At 41.9% G+C, this 19912-nt stretch overlaps 1 protein-coding gene across 4 annotated transcripts in view; it reads left to right on the top strand.

Annotated features, from left to right (window-relative positions):
• Positions 1 to 19912, top strand: part of HMCN1 (hemicentin 1) — a 364148-nt gene that overhangs the window by 163407 nt on the left and 180829 nt on the right. For all 4 annotated transcript variants that reach the window (XR_012906027.2, XM_075936754.2, XM_075936755.2 and 1 more), the window contains exons 15-24: positions 1127 to 1285; positions 2658 to 2852; positions 3636 to 3734; positions 6976 to 7103; positions 7872 to 8016; positions 10615 to 10727; positions 12328 to 12487; positions 13040 to 13214; positions 17559 to 17686; positions 19234 to 19506. Coding sequence is in view for 3 of the 4 variants with exons in the window: in XM_075936754.2 (XP_075792869.2) it covers positions 1127 to 1285; positions 2658 to 2852; positions 3636 to 3734; positions 6976 to 7103; positions 7872 to 8016; positions 10615 to 10727; positions 12328 to 12487; positions 13040 to 13214; positions 17559 to 17686; positions 19234 to 19506 (1575 nt within the window). In the remaining variant the exon portion in view is untranslated. The remainder of the gene's footprint in view (positions 1 to 1126; positions 1286 to 2657; positions 2853 to 3635; positions 3735 to 6975; positions 7104 to 7871; positions 8017 to 10614; positions 10728 to 12327; positions 12488 to 13039; positions 13215 to 17558; positions 17687 to 19233; positions 19507 to 19912) is intronic.

Raw genomic sequence — 19912 nt, 5'->3', positions numbered from 1 at the left:
ATGAGAGTTATAGGGACACTGTAATAGCGTGCCTGCTATTTCAGGAAATAGAGGGAATGTTTAAAGATGCAGCATTGCTTTTTTGGGATACTTCCAGTATTCCAAAATAGCGCTGCAGTCTAGACGGACCCTGAGTCTGAATTCCCAGAAAAAAGGGTGTATTGTTGCATGCACAAATGTGTAACTATTGAAATAGACTGAATGCTAGCAAAGATTTCAATTAAACTTCCCGTGTTTTTGGAATCCCAATAGCCTTGGTATAGAAGAATTGCCCTAAAAGATTAGGCACAGACACCCTCTTGTACATGTTTCTGTCTCTGATAGTGGTCAGTACCTGCTGCTTCAGTGGAAGGTGTAAAAAACTCATAGGCTACGTCTACACTGGCCCCTTCTTCGGAATAGCCATGCTAATTTAGAACTTTGGAATAGGGAAATGCGCGGGGGATTTAAATATCCCCCGCGGGATTTAAATAAACATGGCCGCCGCTTTTTCTGGCTTGGGGAAAAGCCGGAAAAGAGCATCCAGACTGGCGCGATCCTCCGGAATAAAGCCCTATTCCGGAGGATCTCTTATTCCTACTTGAAAGTACTTGAAAGTAGGAATAAGAGATCCTCCGGAATAGGGCTTTATTCCGGAGGATCGCGCCAGTCTGGACGCTCTTTTTTGGCTTTTCCCCAAGCCGGAAAAAAAGCGGCGGCCATGTTTATTTAAATCCCGCGGGGGATATTTATATCCCCCGCACATTTCCCTATTCCAAAGTTCTAAATTAGCATGGCTATTCCGAAGAAGGGGCCAGTGTAGACACAGCCATAGTGTACTATTCTGGGATAACATGTGAATAAGGAAAGTCTCTTGCTTATCCCCCTTCAGTTAGTGGTTGGCTTATTCCCCAAAGAATGAGGTTTTATAACCTTTCTTTAAAAACGTGATTTTACCCAGTGTAATATAATGGTGGGAGTTCCTGTTCTCTTTTGAATGGAAGCCAGTGTATTTATCTGGGGGTGCATAATTAAATACAGTCATACAACGATGTAATCTAAATTGGGAATGGGAAGGGTATTTCTTTCACTGGAAACAGTTATGGAAATACTCTGTGTTCATGTTATCTCTTCTATCTGGACCTAGGTGACCTAGAATTGAGGGCATCGACGTTTCTTATTATTGACTCTCATCAGGGTCTTTTGAAGATCCAGGAAACGCAGGATCTGGATGCTGGTGATTATACTTGTGTGGCCAGCAATGTTGCAGGAAGAGCATCTGGCAGGATAACTTTAGATGTTGGTTGTAAGTATCCTGTATTCAAATGCATGAGGTGCCTATGATATTGGAAGGACTCACAATTAGAAAGCCAGGCTTCACATTAACTTAACTTGCACTTATTACTGAAGGTTGTGCAGATCATTTAAGCTTTCACCCTGTCAATAACACCAGACTCCATTTCCTCTCAAAAATGTCTCTGGAGCTTTCCATCAAGCCAGCTCCCCTCGCCTCATTTAAATCCTTCCCATAGCTTTCCCTCAGACTCACTTCTGTTCGCAAAGCTCATGAAAAGTGAGGGGAAAGGAGAAATGTTGCTTTTAAAGCAGTACAACCATCAAAATATACATAAGCATCTGGCAAGATAACTTTAGATGCTGGTTGTAAGTATCCTGTATTCAAATGCATGAGGTGCCCTTAATATTGGAAGCACTCACAATTAGAAAGCCAGGCTTAATGTTAACTTAACTTGTACTTATTTGTGAAAAGTTTGTGCAGATCATTTAAGCTTTCACCCCGTCAATAACAGCAGCCTCCATTCCTGTTTCATTTCCTCTCAGAAATGTCTCTGGAGCTTTCTGTGAAGCCAGCTTCCTCGCCTCATTTAAATCCTTTCCATCTCTTTCCCTCAGACTCACTTCTGTTTGCAAAGCTCATGGAAAGTGAGGGGAGGGGAAAAAAGTTGCAAAAAAAAAAAAATGCAACCATCAAAATATACACATGCTGTGCTGACCTGAAAAATCACACAACATTATTGTCACTCTTGTCCTTCTTCTCCTCTTCCCCCACCCCTATTTAGTCTGCCTGGGACACTGACTTGTGTGTTGTGTTGAATATTGGCTCCAATTCTGTAAGTTGCTCTGTGGATGCAGATCTTGGTGTCCATATAGAGCAGTGTTTCTTAAACTATGTTCCATGGAACACTGGTGTTCCGTGAAAAACTTGCAGGTGTGCCGCGACCTCTTCTTTGTTTTTGTTACTTCTTTGTTTTTGTCTTTTTTTTGTCTGATAATTTTTTTTTTGAAGAAAATGTTCATAGGAGTCCTGCATAAAAAAATATTATTGTTTGGTGTTCTGTGGCCTCAAAAGGTTTAAGAAACACTGATATAGAGTCCTGCTTTTATCATAGAGGTGCCGGGACGGTGCAGGGGCTTTTCATGCAGTGTAACTTATTAGGTGAAGGTAAGGTCATTTGAACAGGCATTGGGTCTGTTCTTATTTCAGTGAGGTGCCTAGCATATTGTAGAGTATCCCCAAAGTAAATAATCTGCTGTTTTGATATTACATGTGATATGATGGGACTTACAACTAAAATAGTTGTTTAGCCTAAATGGAAAAAGTAAAGACTAATGCCATGTTGCATCTCTGTTTTACGTTCTGTGAACTCCATCTCTTCCAGCTCTCCCAGTATTCACACAGGAACCTACTGATGAATCTGTGGATATTGGATCAAATGTGACATTGCCTTGCTATGTTCAGGGTTACCCAGAACCAAAGGTTAAATGGAAACGTCTGGATAATGTCCCACTTTTCTCAAGACCCTTTGCAGTTAGTTCCATTACTCAACTCAGAACGGGTGCCCTGTCTATTACCAGTAGGTAGACAAAAATCTATAAAGGTGAAATCATAAAATACATACTGTATAAAATGTATTTATCAAAGGTGCTGTAATACTCTTGTATTCATTTTGATTTTAACAATGTAAGTTTTTACCAGATTGTATCCATTTGACACCAAAGTTTTCCTGATATCCTGGAAGTAGGGCTGAGTGCATTTCAGTTACTATTTGAATTTCTTTGTACGTGAGCCACAATAAAATCTGTGTCATAGAAATACAGTGTTTTGGATGAAAAACCATAACATTTGGGTCTTGGTAAATTGTTGACATTACAGATTCCATGGAATTTCTGCAAGAGAAGGGGGTGGTAACTTCATTGTTTGTCCAAAGTCCTAGTTTGGGTACTTACTGTACATTCTGCCTGCCTAATTTCTTCTTGCAGTATTAGTTGGCTGTAGTATTCGTCACCTCCTGTTCTAAACAGCGGTGCGGTATTGTTCTGCCTTGTTCCTTCCCAGGGATAGATATATTCTTAGGTGGTGACATGATCCCAGTAGGTATACTGTTTATAAAGTGCATAAAAATCATGATAAGATATGATACACACACACATATCTACTCAATGTGTTATTCTTCTTCAAGTTCTTTTACATGGGCCTCACTTCTCTTCATTTTGCCTAGTGACAAGGAAGGTAAAGTCAAGGATGGTCAAATAAAATGATATTAAAAGTGAAATATTGTTGCATTGTAATCTTATAGAGCAAAACAGTTTTTAAGACATGGCAATCTACTCACTTTTTAAATGTAATTTGTTTTTAGATTTGTGGGTCAGTGATGAGGGAACTTACATCTGTGAAGCTGAAAACCAGTTTGGAAAGATCCAGTCACAGCCAGCCACAATAACAGTAACAGGCTTGGGTAAGGCATGTTAACATGTCAATCTAATCTAGCAAAATGATTGATTGATGGTGGTTCTATATCTGTAATATATCTGGCAAATCCTATCTTTGGCTATGAGCCCACCACAAACACCCCCAATTCTGAAGGTATTTGAACTCTGAATCTGGAATTGAACCTGAATTTAGCAAATGCTCCCTCTCGTTTTATTGGACTGAATAAAAATTCTGAATGTGAACACTTGTGAAGCTTGGGGTGTGGGAATTCGAGCCTAGAATTAGGTGCTATGAACCTACCTCTAATTTTTATGTATTGCCAAACAATTATTTTTTATAAGAAGAAAGTAGTTAAAAAAAGTTTATTTCTTCCATGTGTTCAAACGGAAAGAATCAGTGTGTTAAAGTAGAAGAATGAGCCGTATATTATTGAATACAAGTTTCTTTAAAATTAGGAATAATAGGCCTTATTCTGTCCTGGTTGACACCCTGTGCAGACCCTTGAATTAATTGGGGCTACGCTTCCTGTCCAAGAGTATCTTTTATTTTCATACAAATATTTTTAGAAATGTTGGGCCTGTTCCATCTCACAACACTCCCCTTAATTTCAGTAAGAACAAGATTAGGCCTTTGGTTATGCCCTGGTGGCCTTAAACTGCTATACTGAGTTCAACACTTTAAGGGACTCTAGGTAGGTTATTGATTGAAATGGCTCACCATGGTTCCCATTGAAGGCAGTGGTAAAGCCAGAGGTGAAAGAAAGTTGGTGTGCCCTGGTGCACCACTGTGGTAAAAAGGAGCCGGCTGGTTGGGGTGCTCAGCTGCAGGAGGAGATGCATCCGCTCCCAGCTTGGCTCCCCTGCAAGCTGCCACGCTAAGCAATAGGCAGCCAGGCAGGTGAAAGGGGCTGCTGGGAGGAGCTCCCCCCATTGCTCTGGGACAGCCTCAGCCTTGAACCAATCCCCTAGGTGCCCTTTAGGAAGGGTGGGAATAGGGCTGCAGTCGCTTGTACTGGGAAGCTGCTGCTCTTCTTCCCCATCTGTGATTGTCAGGGAACTAGGGAAAAGTGCACAGCTTGCACCCATTCTTCGCGCTCCCAGCTGCTGAGGGGGGCAGAGGAGTCATTTACATAAGCCGTGTACTTTCCAGTCACTCCCTGATATCGGAAGGGGAAAAAGAGCAGCAGCCTCCTGGTTACCTGGTAAGTGCATCTGCAGCCCCCCATCCCCTCCTGAATGGCGTTCCCCCTCACTTCACACCCTACACCAGCAGTGGGGAACATTTTTTGGGTCGGGGGCTGCTGACCCACAGAAAAATCAGTCAGGGCCGCACACAAGTGAAAAAAACAAACAAACCAAACCCTCGTTGTGTCTCCTGACTGAGGAGAAAGACTCTCCCCACATGCCCCTCACACACCAGAGCCTAGATGGCCCAGGCTAGTAGATTTTGTGTGCTCCGGTCCCACGGTGGAGCAGCAGGGGGTAAGAGGGAGCGTGGGCTGGAGAGCCAATGGCCCTGAGCCTTGGGGGCCAAATCCAGGCAAGCTGGGGGCTACATCTGGCCCCCGGGCCTGAGGTTCCTCACCCTTTGCCCTACACACTCCCAGCTTCCTGCTCTTAGCCCCTCATACTCTCAGCCCTGGCTCCTTCACCCCCCACATCTGCCTGGTTTGAGCCTCCCATACATGCAGCCCCCTGCCCTGACTCCTGAATCCCCCATACCACCCAACCTCCTGCCCTGAACCCCCCAAACCTCAGCCCTGACTCCTGTTCCACCCAGACCCCTGACCTGAGACTCCCCATACCCCTGCCCTGACTCCCGTTTGTAACCTGGTGTGCATATCTTCATGCATAGCTTTATGCATACAATTATTTGACAGAGTTTGTACAAGAAAATGGGATGTGTGCTTGAAAATCAAATGTGTGTGTGTGTATAAATACACACATATACACTCACACATGCACACCCATATATTAACTGAAATAGGAATATCTACATGGAACAATTTAAATCAAAATTATGGAGTTTTGCACATTAGAACTTTTTTTTAATCTTTTGACTTACTGCAAGACTTGAATTATTTCCAGCTATACTTCATTAAATAGAACTTCAAAAAGGTACTTATCCTTCATTTTATTTTTTCTTCTTCTTCTTAGAAAAGTTTGTTAAAGACAGGAAAAATCCTGAAAAGGTTTTGTGGTGTAGAGTGGGAGAGATTTCCTGCCATAATTTATCTTTAAAAACTGAAATTATCTGGGACAGTGCCCAAGGCAACTTCTTGATAAAATCCGAGTGTAGGAAGTCTCTGTGATGTAAGAAGACAGTGAATGTGTAGCTTGCACAAGAGTTATCTTTAAGTGGTTTCATTGTAGAGAGTGGGAAATTAAAAGGATTCGACATAATGCTGTGAAATGTGTGCATATATGGGAGGATGTGAATGGGGTCCATCCATGCAAGCTGCATTTTATAAACAGCAGGTTTTTGACCTATCTAAAAGTTCTGTTTAATCTCTGCTATTTAAAGGTCACTTAAAAAAAACCAAAACAGTGAAGCTGTTAGTGAACTGGTAAGCAATCTGTTGGATGCTTGGATCCAGAGCTTTCTGCCAGGTGGAGGACCGCTCCTATGACACTTAATAGTTTGTGCTTAGAAAGGAAGTCACCTGTGGTAATGGCTCTCATGAACATACCTATGTCAATTCCTAGAAATACTGCTACCAATAATAAATAAAAAAATATTGAGAGTCTAAGTCAATAGGAATTTTGAGTGTACAAGCCCAAAGGGAATATTTTTGTTTATAGTTTTGAATGGACAGTGTCTGACTTCTGCTGACTGGCTACTTGCTTCTTTCCCTGCCCTCGTGCCTTCTTCATTTTAGCTTCACTTCACACCTGCCTCTTCTATTTTTCTTCTTTTTCTCTTCTCTCCTGTGCTGTGTCCCCATTGCCCTAATAGTATACCTGCATTTGTCCCTGCCCTTCTCTTATCTTTACATTTAGTTAGTTGCCTCCTGACTAACCCCTATCCCCCTCCAAAAAATCTTGGAACTAATGGGACATTTGCTGGCCATCACACTGTTCACTCTGCCTTTCTTCTATCCTTCGTCTGTCTTGCATATTTAAATTATAAGGTCTTTTGTGTTTTTACAGTAGCTAATGCATTGGTTGGTCCTCAGGCACCATTGTAAATAATCATAATGATAGTAATGAGTTTTGCTCTTTCTGCAAGCCCATAGAAATGCCTACATATCTTTTATTTAATTCAAGTTGTGCCTCTAATTGGAATGAGCCCAGCAGTAGCCAATGTAATTGAAGGACAGCAACTTACTTTGCCCTGTGTACTGCTGGCTGGAAACCCCATTCCAGAACGGAAGTGGATTAAAAATGATATGGTGGTAAGAGAATCTTTTTTTTTAAATTTCTGTATAGTTTTGCAGTTTCATATTGCCTAAGAGAGAAAAAGATGCAAATTAACATTTTAAGACGTGACTTAGTAACATTTTAAGACAAGACACTTAGTTCAATGTAATATAGTTACTGTTCTAAGCAATTAATTGTTTTTCTGTGAGAGAAGAAAAGTTGTAAATAAATGATTGCAGTAGATCAATGTAACTGCTGTTTCATTGCTGAAATAAGTAAGGGTTCTGTGTAAGAAATATATTTGTCAGTTAAGGTTTGCCAGCGCCAGAGTGCAGTTAATAGGAATAGAAATTACAATTCATAAAGGGGCAGTCCTGATAGAGATGTATCATTCAGTCATGCAGCAACCGGTCTTTGAATCTGTTCCCTGATTCATGGTGGAGCTTTCCACCTGGACTATTCCTTCTATCCTTACGGGTATTCTCTTCCGGGGGCATGGCTGGGCCTGCATTCCTCTTGCATAGGTGTTTCCCTCAGCTGCTCCATCTTCTACAGTATGGTGTCTTGGACCTTATTCCCCACCCTGAGTCTCTTGTACTTCCTGGAGGTAAGGCAAGAAGACCCGTTGATGGGGGCTTTCACCTTGACCAGCCTTCATCTTTGGTTGGCCTGGATTCCTGAGCCATTTGTTTTCCTCTTGGCACCTCGGCAAGCTGTCGGCAGCCATGTAGCCATGAGATACTTAGGACTCTAAAACAATCGGGTATTTTCCATAGCTAAAACTTACCTTCCCCTTTTTTCAGTTGGTCCCAAATCCCTACGTTAATGTTCGCAGTGATGGGAGTTTGCACCTTGAAAGAGTTCGGCTGCAGGATGGAGGGAAATATACCTGCATGGCAAGTAATGTAGCTGGAACCAACAACAAAACTACCACCATCAGTGTATTTGGTAAGGGAAATCATCTCAGAGCTCCCATTTGGTTGCAAAATAAGGTTGCACTCTTTGGAAGCAGTAGCTTGTGGAGAGAACTTTTTCAAAAATTAAAACTATATTAATACCTCAAGGCTGTGTCTACAGTGGGCCACTTATTCTGGAAAAGCAACCGCTTGCTTTTCCGGAAAAGCAATGATGATCTAATGTAAAATCTTCATTGTTTTTCCGGAAAAACTATGCTGCTCCCGTTCGGGCAAAAGTCCTTTTCTGGAAAAACTGTTCCGGAAAAGGGCCAGTGTAGACAGCACAGTAGTCTTTTCTGCAAAAAAGCCCCGATCGCGAAAATGACGATTGGGGCTTTTTTGCGGAAAAGTGCGTCTACATTGGCACAGACGCTTTTCCGGAAAAAGTGCTTTTCTGGAAAAGCATGCAGCCAATGTAGACGCGCTTTTCCGGAAATACTTATAACAGAAAAACTGTTCCGTTTTAAGCATTTCCAGAAAAGGGTGCCAGTGTAGACATAGCCCAAATGTACTGGGTGCAAAGGTGTTACATTATAGAGTGATGCAATGGAGGATCAGGTCTCTGCATATAATGAAGTGAAAAGATGAAGCCTGCTCATTTTGAGAAGGGAGACAAAAAAGATTTTTGACATCCATAATATCTTCCTATTTAATTGTCTACAAGTGATGGGTTGTGCAGACTCCCTTACTTTATTAACAAAACAGAGACACAAGTGGGAGTTTTTTGGAGTACTAAGCCAAATGCTGTGTAAGAGGTTACATAAATGATAAAAGGGAGCACAACTCATGGGAGTGCAGTGCTTATAAATAAATCATGTTTTGTAAAGCTGTATTTTTAATACCATCAAAACCTGCACAGTTTCTCAGTGACTGGGAAATGAATATTTTCACTGTAGTGACCTGTCATAGTCTGAAATTCTTACATGTTAAATTAATCAAGGCAGATGTATTTCAAACTTCACTGAGAATGCTGGAACATCCTTTCTACTACAAAACGAAGTATTGTGCACGGCATCGTTAGCCAATGCTTTGCAGCTGTTTTGAGTCTGACAAGCTCTGGCTGATGATCAGCTGTTTGGGAGGCTATTGCAGATCTTAGGACCCTGGGTTAGGATGAAAAAGTTGACATGTGATAAAGGGTCTAGGACAGGGCTGTGCAAAATATGGCCCGGGGGCTGGATTCAGCCTGCCAAGCCACCGGATCCGGTCCGTGGATGACCCGGAGGGACCCTCAGGAAGGCAGCTTGCCGTGGTTTAAAACAGTTCCTGCGGCTCTCTGCTCTGCAGGGAGGGGGAGGCTTTATGCAATTTTCCCGCCCCCAGCCCAATCCTCAGCTCCTATTGTCCAGAAACAACCAACCAGTAAGAACTGACCTCAGCCAATCTCTCAGCTCCTATTGACTGGAAACAGCCTGCCAATCAGAGCTGAGAGACTGGCCTAGTGCATGCCTTTTCCCCCATCCAGAGTTGAGAGCCATGGGGGGGGGGGGGGGGGGCAGGCTGGTAAACTCCTCCCAGCCAGCGCCTGCCGCTGGCACCCCAACTCCCTCCTCCAGATCACCATCCAAACCCTCTACACCCCCAAGTCACAACTCGCTCCCACACCCTGTATCCCTTCCTAAAACCCTCCCCCAGGCCAGAAACCTCTCCTGCACCCACACTCCCTCCCTGACCCTATACCCAAATACTCTGACCCAGGTCACAACCCCCTCCTCCAGCCAAACACCCTCTCAGATCCCACACCGTCTCCTGAACCCCAGTCCCTTACCCTGTGCATGCTTCTGCACGCAACCTCCAAACTAGACCCTGTATCCCCTCCACAGAAAAGTGCAGCCCTTAACCACTTTCCAAAACTTTGGAGTGGCCCCCCATCAAAAATTATTTCCCACCCTGGTCTAGGATATAAGGGTAGGATAGCATAGCAATATACAGCCTTTTATCTCTGTTACTAAATAGGAATCCAATAGTTTGATAGTGAACTGAAGTCCTTGTTATCTCTTGTCTGTTTGGGGTCTGTGAGAATTGATCTGGAGTTCACAGTCAGCTTTCTGCAAAGACCAGTCTCTACCTCACAAAAAACCTGTACTTGCATTTTTAACAAGTGAAGTTTGAACGAGCATAGAGAGCCCTTGGGCCTGGAGTGCTCTGTCCTAGAGAAGTTCCTCATTGATGGCAATAGGTCCATCAGCAGCTTTTTTCACTGCAAATGTGGATGAGAACAAGTTGTGCCCAGCACAATTTCAGACAGCCTTGCTGAAAACTTTCTTGGAGTGTGCTCTAACCAGGGCTTTCTGAAATGGTGCTGAACACGGTCTGTCATGGCTTTATACCAGTTCTGAAATGTTGGGCACCCAAACTAGTATTCAGCCTGCTGATGACAACAGGTAATTTTTACCACACCTTAGAGGTAGTGTTGAGGCACTGAGGGCAGAGTGAAATTTCCCAACTTCCTATTCTAACAGGTATGTGCAAGGCCCATTTTATGTAGATTGAGTCTTTTCTACTGAGTAGCAGTTGAATGTGTGCAGAATACAGAGTGATAATTATGCCATGGTTTAAAACAGACATTGGTGTGTATTATATATTTTAGTTCTACCTGTCATTCAGCATGGACAGCAGATATTCAGTACAATTGAAGGAATCCCAGTGACATTACCATGCAAAGCAAGTGGAGTTCCTAAGCCATCTATCATCTGGTCCAAGGTAGCTTCTAAACTTTGAGCTGTTTATGTTAAAAGATGAACTGAACACATGATTTAGCTATAACAGGAACTATGTACAATGAAGGCAGCCAAAATCCGTATCCTGAGGGAGCGAGAAAATTATTCTGCTTCTGTTTTTCCAAGCAGTAATCTCTGGCTGCAACACATTCAGCTTCTATGTTTTGAAACCTAGAAAGACTTTGCTGGTTATCTGTGGATCTTTTTTTAAAGCCTTGGGAAATGTTAATATGAGTATTGTGGTTTGAACATTTAGGGTCAGGCAAGCTGCCATAGTCTGAGAGTTCAGGTTCATTTTAGAGGCTTATTTAAAGTGAATTTCAGATCTGAAAAGAGAGCATGTAATGATAGTTTCTTCAGGGCAAATTATGTAACTCAGTAAATAATTCTTTTCATGGTGCTCAAGAAGGAATAGAACCCAGTTCAGTCACTCTCAGCTTTGTTGACTTTGCAAGACTAATGGAAGTAAAAAGCAATAAAAGCTTATTTTTGTCATTCACGTTATTTAATATGATTCTTAGTGCATAAAGTGAGCAGATCTGTAGAGTAAGAAGGTGCCTTTTTAATCTTATTTCAGACAATTTAAGACATGTTAGAAATCTCCAAATCTCTTTGCGTCTTCAGAATTAGGAAGGAAAGCTCACAGGGTTTTCTGTTAAATTTTCCTGCACTTGCACTCACATTGCTTACTAGAGAAAGAAGCTAAAGGTGGCCCCAGAAACAGTGTAGATTATCCAGATATTTCAGAATTTCTATTCATCCCTATTCTGGATGACTTTGGGGTCAAAGTTCTTATTGTATGCAAGCTATTTTTGTTTCCATCTCTGCTGTAATCTCTGCGGGTGCATTCTGTGCTCAGTAACTATTCTGTTAACTTCAGTAGGGTTGCCTGTAGGTTGTACTGTTGTTATCATAGGCAGAATTTGACCTACTGAATTATATTGAATATGTGGATGTTATATATTCTTCAACATAAAGTTTAAAGCTGCAGTGTCCAATTGAAGACTATTGTCCCAAATCAGATCCTCAGATCCTTACATATTACATACAGTGAGCCAAATATGCTTCTCAGTTATGTTGGCATTCACTTTAATGATACAAGTGAAGCTGAAAATTTGGCTAAAAATGGTATAAAACATACATGTATCTGTGTAAATGAGTATTTGTAGATAGTTAATATAAATATCATATAATATTTAACCATCATTCATAAGTTTGTAGGTTAAATAGTTTATGTGCATTATGAATAGTTTGCTGAGTGCAGCATTTAGCATTGTGTCAGAAGTGCAGCTCTTAAAGGAGCTGGAACATATAGGGGAGGGGAGGCGAGTTTAATTGTTCAGCCCTTTGACATGCATTTTGAGATGTATCTGTCAACGACAGGGTTCAGATGGGGGAGCAGCCGTGGATTGGACTGAGCTACTTTTAGCCCTAACAAATACGTTTCTTCTAATATTTTAAATGTTTCTATTAAGCTTCATTTTATGTTTGGGAACTGATTTCTTTTTGATAGAGCACTTGTACTTTGCTGTTTTGTCTGAGAAAATCCATAGGGTTTTCATTATTGTTTTTATTTTGCACAGAAAGGAGAGCTGATTCCCCCCAGCAATATGAAATTTACTGCAGGGTCTGATGGAAGTTTGTATGTCATTTCTCCTGGAGCAGAGGAGACTGGGGAGTATATGTGCACAGCAACAAATGCAGCTGGTTACGCAACACGGAAAGTCCAACTGACTGTTTATGGTAAGTATAAGTTAAAACCGAACATATTTAGCCTCCAGCAAGCTCTGTTTCCAACTGCAAAATGTACCCAGTTGGAAAATCTGAAGTGTAACTCAGGTTTACCAAATTACCCATTAATCAGTATCTAACTTGGGCCCCAGGGTTGCATGTGATAGTGAGATTACAGGGATTATGCTCCAACAAGTATGGTTTTTTTAAACCGTCTCGTTTGTACAGTTGTCTGGAATTCTTCTTCTGATTTCATTAATATTGGGAGAAACTCTATAAAAGTTAGTGGAATTATACTGAGTGGGAGAGAAATAAAGCCCCATAGAGTGCTGCTTTTTTATGCTTTCTGACCATCTCCTCCTATCATCTGAAACATGTTTACCTGAAGGATTGGACTATGATCCAGGACATTCAGATAAATCAGTTTGGATTATTTGCACACTGTTTATAATATAGGATAGTCTAATCTGAAAAAGTTTAATTTACAACCTCATTATTTTATCCTACACATGTATAAATATACAACTTTTTTATTCCACTTTATGAACATGTTTCTTATTTTAGTGAAACCCAGAGTGTCCAGGCCTGGAGACCAGCAAGTTGGTACATATGAAAAACCCATAGAGATTTCAGTGATTGCAGGGGAAGATGTCACACTTCCATGTGAGGTGAAGAGTTTGCCACCCCCAATAATTACCTGGGCCAAAGAAATACAGCTTATTTCTCCATTTTCTCAAAGGTAAACAAAATGTGATAGAAACAAAACAAAATGCAATTGCTTCTAAGTTCTCAGGTTTTGGACATTTTTATTTTTTTAACTGCCTATTCCATTCTGAAAAGTGAGGAAGGCATTAGAACCGTGGTCCCCAACATGGTGCCCGTGGGCGCCATGGTGCCCGCGGGGGCATTTGCATGCGCCCGCCAGGTGCTCAGGGCTGGCCTGGCCCCGGGCACATGGTGCATGGGGAGTGCCGGCCCTGAGCACGCGGCGCTTGGGGGGGGGAGGGAGCGCCGGCCCCGGGCGCGCGGCGCTTGGGGGGGGAGGGAGCGCCGGCCCCAGGTGGGCGGCGCTTGGGGGGGGAGGGAGCGCTGGTCCCGGGCGCTTGGGGGGGGGGAGGGAGCGCCGGGCGCGCGGCGCTTGGAGGGGGCCCCGGCCCCGCCTGCCCCCGGGCATGCAGCTATGGGGGGGCCCGCCCCTGGGCATGCAGCTATGGAGGGGGCCCCACCCCCGGGCACGCAGCTATGGGGCTAGTGTCCCCGCCCCCTGGCGCCCGGCGGGCGAATGGCCACGCCCCCTGGCGCCCGACAACCTCAAAAGGTTGGGGACCACTGCATTAGAAAGTGTACTTTTGTAAGCACCTTGTATCCGTTGGTTTTGAAATTCTCATTCCCAAACACGCCACATTATTCACCTGTTTGAATTGTTTTTTAGGTGTTCCTGCTTTTGGGATTTTACATTTTTTTTCCAGGCTCTCACATTCTGCTCTTCGTTTGGTTCCTCCAGTATAAAACCAGAATTAGGTTATTGTGGTCACTGTATTAGTTCTGCATTTATACTTGGGGAGTGGGGAAAGGAATGAGAGCAAAATCCTTCTCTTAAATTCTACAGGCCTGTTAAAATCCCACTATGGTCTTTGTGGGTCCCCATACTTTTCTGTACACTACTTTGTTGTTTTCTCTAGCATATTTCATGCAATATGTATCATAAAACACATCCTAAATGTAAATAAACCAATTTGAAAGAGAGCTTTAATTTCTTACCTTTTAAAGCACTGAACAGGACTGAATCCATATTTCAATCACGGTATATACTGTACTCCAATATGCAGTATTAAGCAAAAACAATCATGAGAAGTTGCCACAGGGTTTCACTCTTCAGGAGGCCAAGTACAAATAGACTTCTGTGCACAGTCATCTCATTACTATCGCTTAATATTTATCTTGTGGTGGGACCCAGAACTGATCATCTGTGTTTGATATTAAATCTTTAAAAGTTCAATTTTCTTTTATGATTACATGTTTCATAATTGAACTATGTGTAGAATTGTTATGAAATATGAATTCCTCATATATGGGTAGAATTGTTATATGAAATATGAATTCCTCATATAATATGAATGACACTGTTTAAGAGTAGTTTCAGGCATCCACTTATTGGCATTGTATCTTGGATTCAGAAATTCTCCAGCTACTTTTAAAAATGTGAAAGCACCGTTTAGGGCTTATGAAATGTGTTGAACTGAAAGTCCTGGAGACTATAGTTCTTTCTCTGTTTACCAATTACAGAATGGACAACAGTGGTACAAGGTTTCTTCTTGTTGCCCTGTTAATGTACAGGGCCAGTCTTTATGTGCAGGGGGAACATGGTTTATTCCCAAGTTAATTCTGGGCTGGATTGTGTTCTGGCTGTTGTGGTTTAGTGCAATTTTGGGGAGGGTCCAAGGAGGCATTTTCTCCTAGCTAAGGGCAAGAACAACTTCATCTCTCCTGAGTAGAGGGCCAGCCACCACAATCAGAACCCCAACCTACCTCAAAAGGTGCATGGACTTATCTGCACCAAACTTACCAGCAGAGCTTGCCAAACGTAGGCGAGAGCATGCTCTGCCCTTTACAACCTCCCTAAGATTACCATGCAGTGGAATGAAGTCTCACAGCCCCCAATATAGGCCAGTGCCCTAAGGCCCATTTACACTACAGGATTTTTTAGGTGGTGTGTACTGTACATACACACATAACACTCCAGTATGGATAAATATAGTATCATGGATGGTGAGGCATGGGATAACCCAATAAAGACATGGCTGAAAGCTGTGAGTATGTTCCTTCTGTTGCCTGATCTAAGATGGTTTTAAGAATTTCCAGTTACCACCTTTAGGGTTGACAGGTTCTTTGTCCCAGGATCAGGCCCAGTAATCAATTATTCTATGGTTGGGAACCCTGATGTGCACAGCTGCAACACTCACACTATAGGAACTCCTGCATATTTGGAAATATAATTATTATTAATTAATTTAGCACAGTCAAAATTTCCCCAATTTAATAAGATAAATAGGGAATGTTCATCTATATTCCCAGATCATATACTCACACCATTTCTTCTAGAACAACCCATCTTCCTCATTGCTTTCGCTTTCCCCATCATCACCAGTCCCATGGACTACATCTCCTTCTCCCACTGCCCCTAGGCTGGGATGCCGCTTTTATAATATGTTATGCTGACGTTATGTTTGATGCATATTCAGTAGGGGATATTTCCTTTTCTCCTTATTTGTATTTCTTCACCTTACTAATGGTGAAGTGTCTTTTTCCAACAGATCAGGATATCATTGATCTCAATGATTATCATATGCATCAATTTGTTACCATGGGCCATTTGTGGTTGTCTATCACATTTATTATTGCTGTCCTACCCAGGCACACAGTGTTCCCTTTGCTCCCTCCACTCCAGCCTCATAGTTTATTTAAAGAAAACCTGCCCCACAGCCAAATTTCTGGGACTCTCTGCAGTGTTTGTGGGTCAGATCCAGTGGCTTGGTGGGCCCTGCCCAGGCCTGCCCTATAGGCAACACTTCATATTCTCTGCTTGCCCAAAACAGGCCTCCTGCCTACACTGCTGGGGTTTTTCCAGAGTAGTGTCCAGCTGATAGAACCTTTCCTTTAACAGGAAGACTCCAGCTGCAGAGAAAGACTCTGACAATGGGGAAAGTCTGGTTGCTCCCCTCTGCTAGAGACCACCTCCTCCACAGGCAAATGTTCAGCTAGCAGGGATACTCCCTGCTGCTGGTGTTAGCTCCCCACTACTGGAACTTTTCCCTGTCACAGAAAAAGGCTGTGGCAGTGGAGAAAGGCCACATCAGGTGGCGGGGGGGGGGGGGGGAGAGGAAGGAGAGGGGTTGAGGCTTTTCCTGTAGCCTCCCCTCCACCACAGCATTTACTTGCTGCAGTGAAAGGCTCTGGCAGCAGGGAGCAGCTGAAGCCTTTTGCTGCTGCCACCCCTCTACCAGAGCCATTCACCGGTATGCGTAGCTGCACACTGAAGTGCTTTTCACTGTGGCATGTAGCATGTCCACTACGCACAGCTGAAAGTTGCGTGTGGTGCAGACAGGCTCTTAATGACTAAGTCTGGCCCCCAGGTTTTGCCCTTTCTCCTGGGACCACAATGCAGTTAACAATTCCATACACAATGAGTGTTCTTGTGCACGGGGAGCAAATTGATTTGTAAATATTTGTATGGTTGCCCTAGCACCTGACACACATTAATTTTGGTTCACATCACCCCTTTGGAGTAAGGAAGTATAACTCTCCTCATTCTCCTCTGAGGCACAAAGGAATTAAGCTACTTTCTCATGACCACTGAGCCAGACCTGCAAAACAGAATGCAGCCTTCTTGATTCTCTGATTGTTGCTTTAACCACTAGACCACCCCTAGATGGTAATGGACTAAACATGGGCAATGGGTTAATGACAACTTTCTGTCACTACTGCCTTGGGCTGACCTTGAGCCTGTGACTTAGAAGTGAAGGGGTTCCATATCTTATTACCAATCCCAGGAATCACACATTCCTCCAACAAAATACAGGACTATGTAGCACTTTAAAGACTAACAAGATGGTTTATTAGATGATGAGCTTTCGTGGACCAGACCCACTAGCTCATCATCTAATAAACAATCTTGTTGATCTTTAAAGTGCTACATAGTACTGTATTTTGCTTCAGCTACACCAGACTAACACGGCTACATTTCTATCACATTCCTCCAAAAAATTGTACAGTAGAAAAACAATAACAGGATTTAAAGAATCCTGTGAGTATCTGGAATACCTAGGGTTGGTCCTGTGGATCTTGCCATGTTTCAGATTATTTGTATTCTGAATGTATTGATTCAGTAATGAGTTAGGAAATAATTAGGAATGATAAATCACAATTATAATTAAATAAAAATCAGCTCAACTGCACTAAATGTCATACTAAACAGGATTATTCAAGTTCATGGTATTTATTAGCAATGTCTGTTTTAGCTTTAGCTCATTCTTCTTCTCTCAATATGTATTTATACACTTAAACATATTTCTTATTTTCCCAGACACACCTTCCTTCCCTCAGGATCAATGAAGATCACTGAGACACGAGTTTCAGACAGTGGAATGTATATCTGTGTGGCCACAAATATTGCTGGGAATGTGACTCAGTCAATAAAGCTAAATGTAAATGGTAAGTTATTGAATTAGAAGAATAATTGCTTCTTGGAGGTCTTACTAGGGATTCATCTAGAATTAAGTGCTGAAACTCTTTCATCGTGTGAATAATATCTCATAGATAACTCCCTGTCCCATTTGGACCATGCCCTCCTCCTTTTTGCTATCATATAACCTTTTTTCTGGAGGAAATATAAGCACGCTATGATCACTCTGCTCTCCTCAGACCATCAGAGCTTTATAGGCTGAGATCTGATGTAAAGCAAAGTAATCAGAATATCTGCAAATATTTACAAAACGTTTATTAATGTTAACCAATTCAGGGGCACACAGAATCTACTTGCCTGCCTTTTCTCATGGTGATATTTAATAGCGGGAAAACTGATGATATTTCAGTTGGGAATCTCAAAAATTGCACAGACCCCATTGGAAGGTTGAGATAGGGCAAGGGCTACAGTCTTAAATAAACAACCCAGTGGGATTAATATAAAAGTTGCAGAGAAGATGATGAAGGGACCCTCAGGATGGGACAATGATCAGCTTGTTCAGATGCTTTTGTAAACTTTCTTATGAGGAGCATGTGAGGTTTTCCTATCAATATTTTAGATATCTTGGACACAGTGTTTTATTCCAGAGGATTCCACAGTGCACCACATATTTAACGAACTAAAATACTGCTAAACATAGGGCTCACCTTACTGCTGATATGCAGATGCACAGAAAGATAAGACAGTTGGTAGACCAGCAAGTGAACAAAACTGGATCCAACTGTGACTACATAGATAATTTAGTTAGGCAGAATATAATTACCTCAGCTGGAATTTAGTCGGGACAACAGAATTAACATCATACTCTCCTGAAAGGTACCTTTGGTGCCTTAATATCCAAAAATAATCATCAAGACCTTTTATTTGTCACAGCTTTTTTTATCAAATATTCCAGAGCAGTCACTAAACCCATCACTATTGTTACATTAAGTCTGTTATTTTTAATTAAAAATCTCCATGACAAATCTCCATCCCTTATGAGTCTTTTTTATTTTTGATGATTCCTATAAAGAAAAACATTGGGCAAGGCAGTTACAATGTTGAATTATATGAGGCTTTTATTCCTTGGGACTAGTACAATCTATTCCAGCCATATTTTATTTTCCTGTCTCAATTTGGTCTGGAAACATACATAGCTAGGATTAAGAGGAAATAAGTTAGAATGTCAAAGAGCAAATGTAATTGACTTTATCTTAAAGCTTTTGAATTGTTTGGTACTATGGACAGCCAGTACCCAGGAGCTTTTTAAAAAGTGCTTGAAAGAATGAGAGTGCAACACTTCTTTGGAAAGAATGCTTTGGGATTTCAAATGTAGAGTCAACAGATGACTTGAGCAATGGCATACTATAAATCTCGTCTGTAGGAACATTCAGTTCTGATTGCTTGATGATGCATCAAATTGCATTGGATAAGGGAAAGGTATTTTCAAAAAGGATAACACTGACCGTATTTCCTCCATTAACAGTCTGCCAGATCTTCTTTTTCACATTACCATTAATTTATTTGTCTTGCCTAGTTCCTCCAAAGATACAACGTGGGCCTCGAGTTATGAAAGTACAAGTTGATCATAGTGTTGACATACTGTGCGCTTCTCAAGGGGTCCCTCCCCCAACAGTCACCTGGTTCAAAGGCAGAAATACTATGCTGATAGATGGAGGACAATATATCAGCCATCCAGATGGAACACTGAGCATCAGCAAAGTCCAGCTTTCAGACTCTGGAATCTACAAGTGTGTTGCTAGTAACATAGCTGGCAGTGATGAATCGGAGATAACGATACAAGTTCAAGGTATTTGTTACCTCCCCTGTGTCTTGGAATTACAGTGGTGATCGAGTGCATCTTTATTTTAATATATGATATGCCTTGTAGTTGTGGGGAGATCAACTGCTGCATTTTCAGAGTGGTAGACTCAGTAATTCAGCTGATTTTATATTCCAATTATCTGTAACTGATTCTGAAACATGATAGCTGCCACTGCTGCCTGACCAGGTATCAAAATCTACATGTTTCAAATGTTGTAATATGACGTGATTGTTTTGAGTGTGGGGGAAAGAAACATTAGATCAGTTGCAAAAATATGAAACAAAACAGAACTTTTTAATTCTTTTAATTTTGAAAGGGACTTTCCTTGTGTTTAGTTGATAGTATAAGGGGGATCAAAATCAGTGAGGCTTCCTCTTCTCCATAAAAAACC

This window comes from Pelodiscus sinensis, chromosome 9 (genome assembly GCF_052426305.1).
Source record: "Pelodiscus sinensis isolate ZL-2025 chromosome 9, ASM5242630v1, whole genome shotgun sequence".
In the NCBI taxonomy this organism is placed as follows: Eukaryota; Metazoa; Chordata; order Testudines; family Trionychidae; genus Pelodiscus; species Pelodiscus sinensis.
The sequence above is the reverse complement of the archived record's forward strand: the minus strand, read 5'-3'. Positions and strand labels throughout refer to the sequence as shown.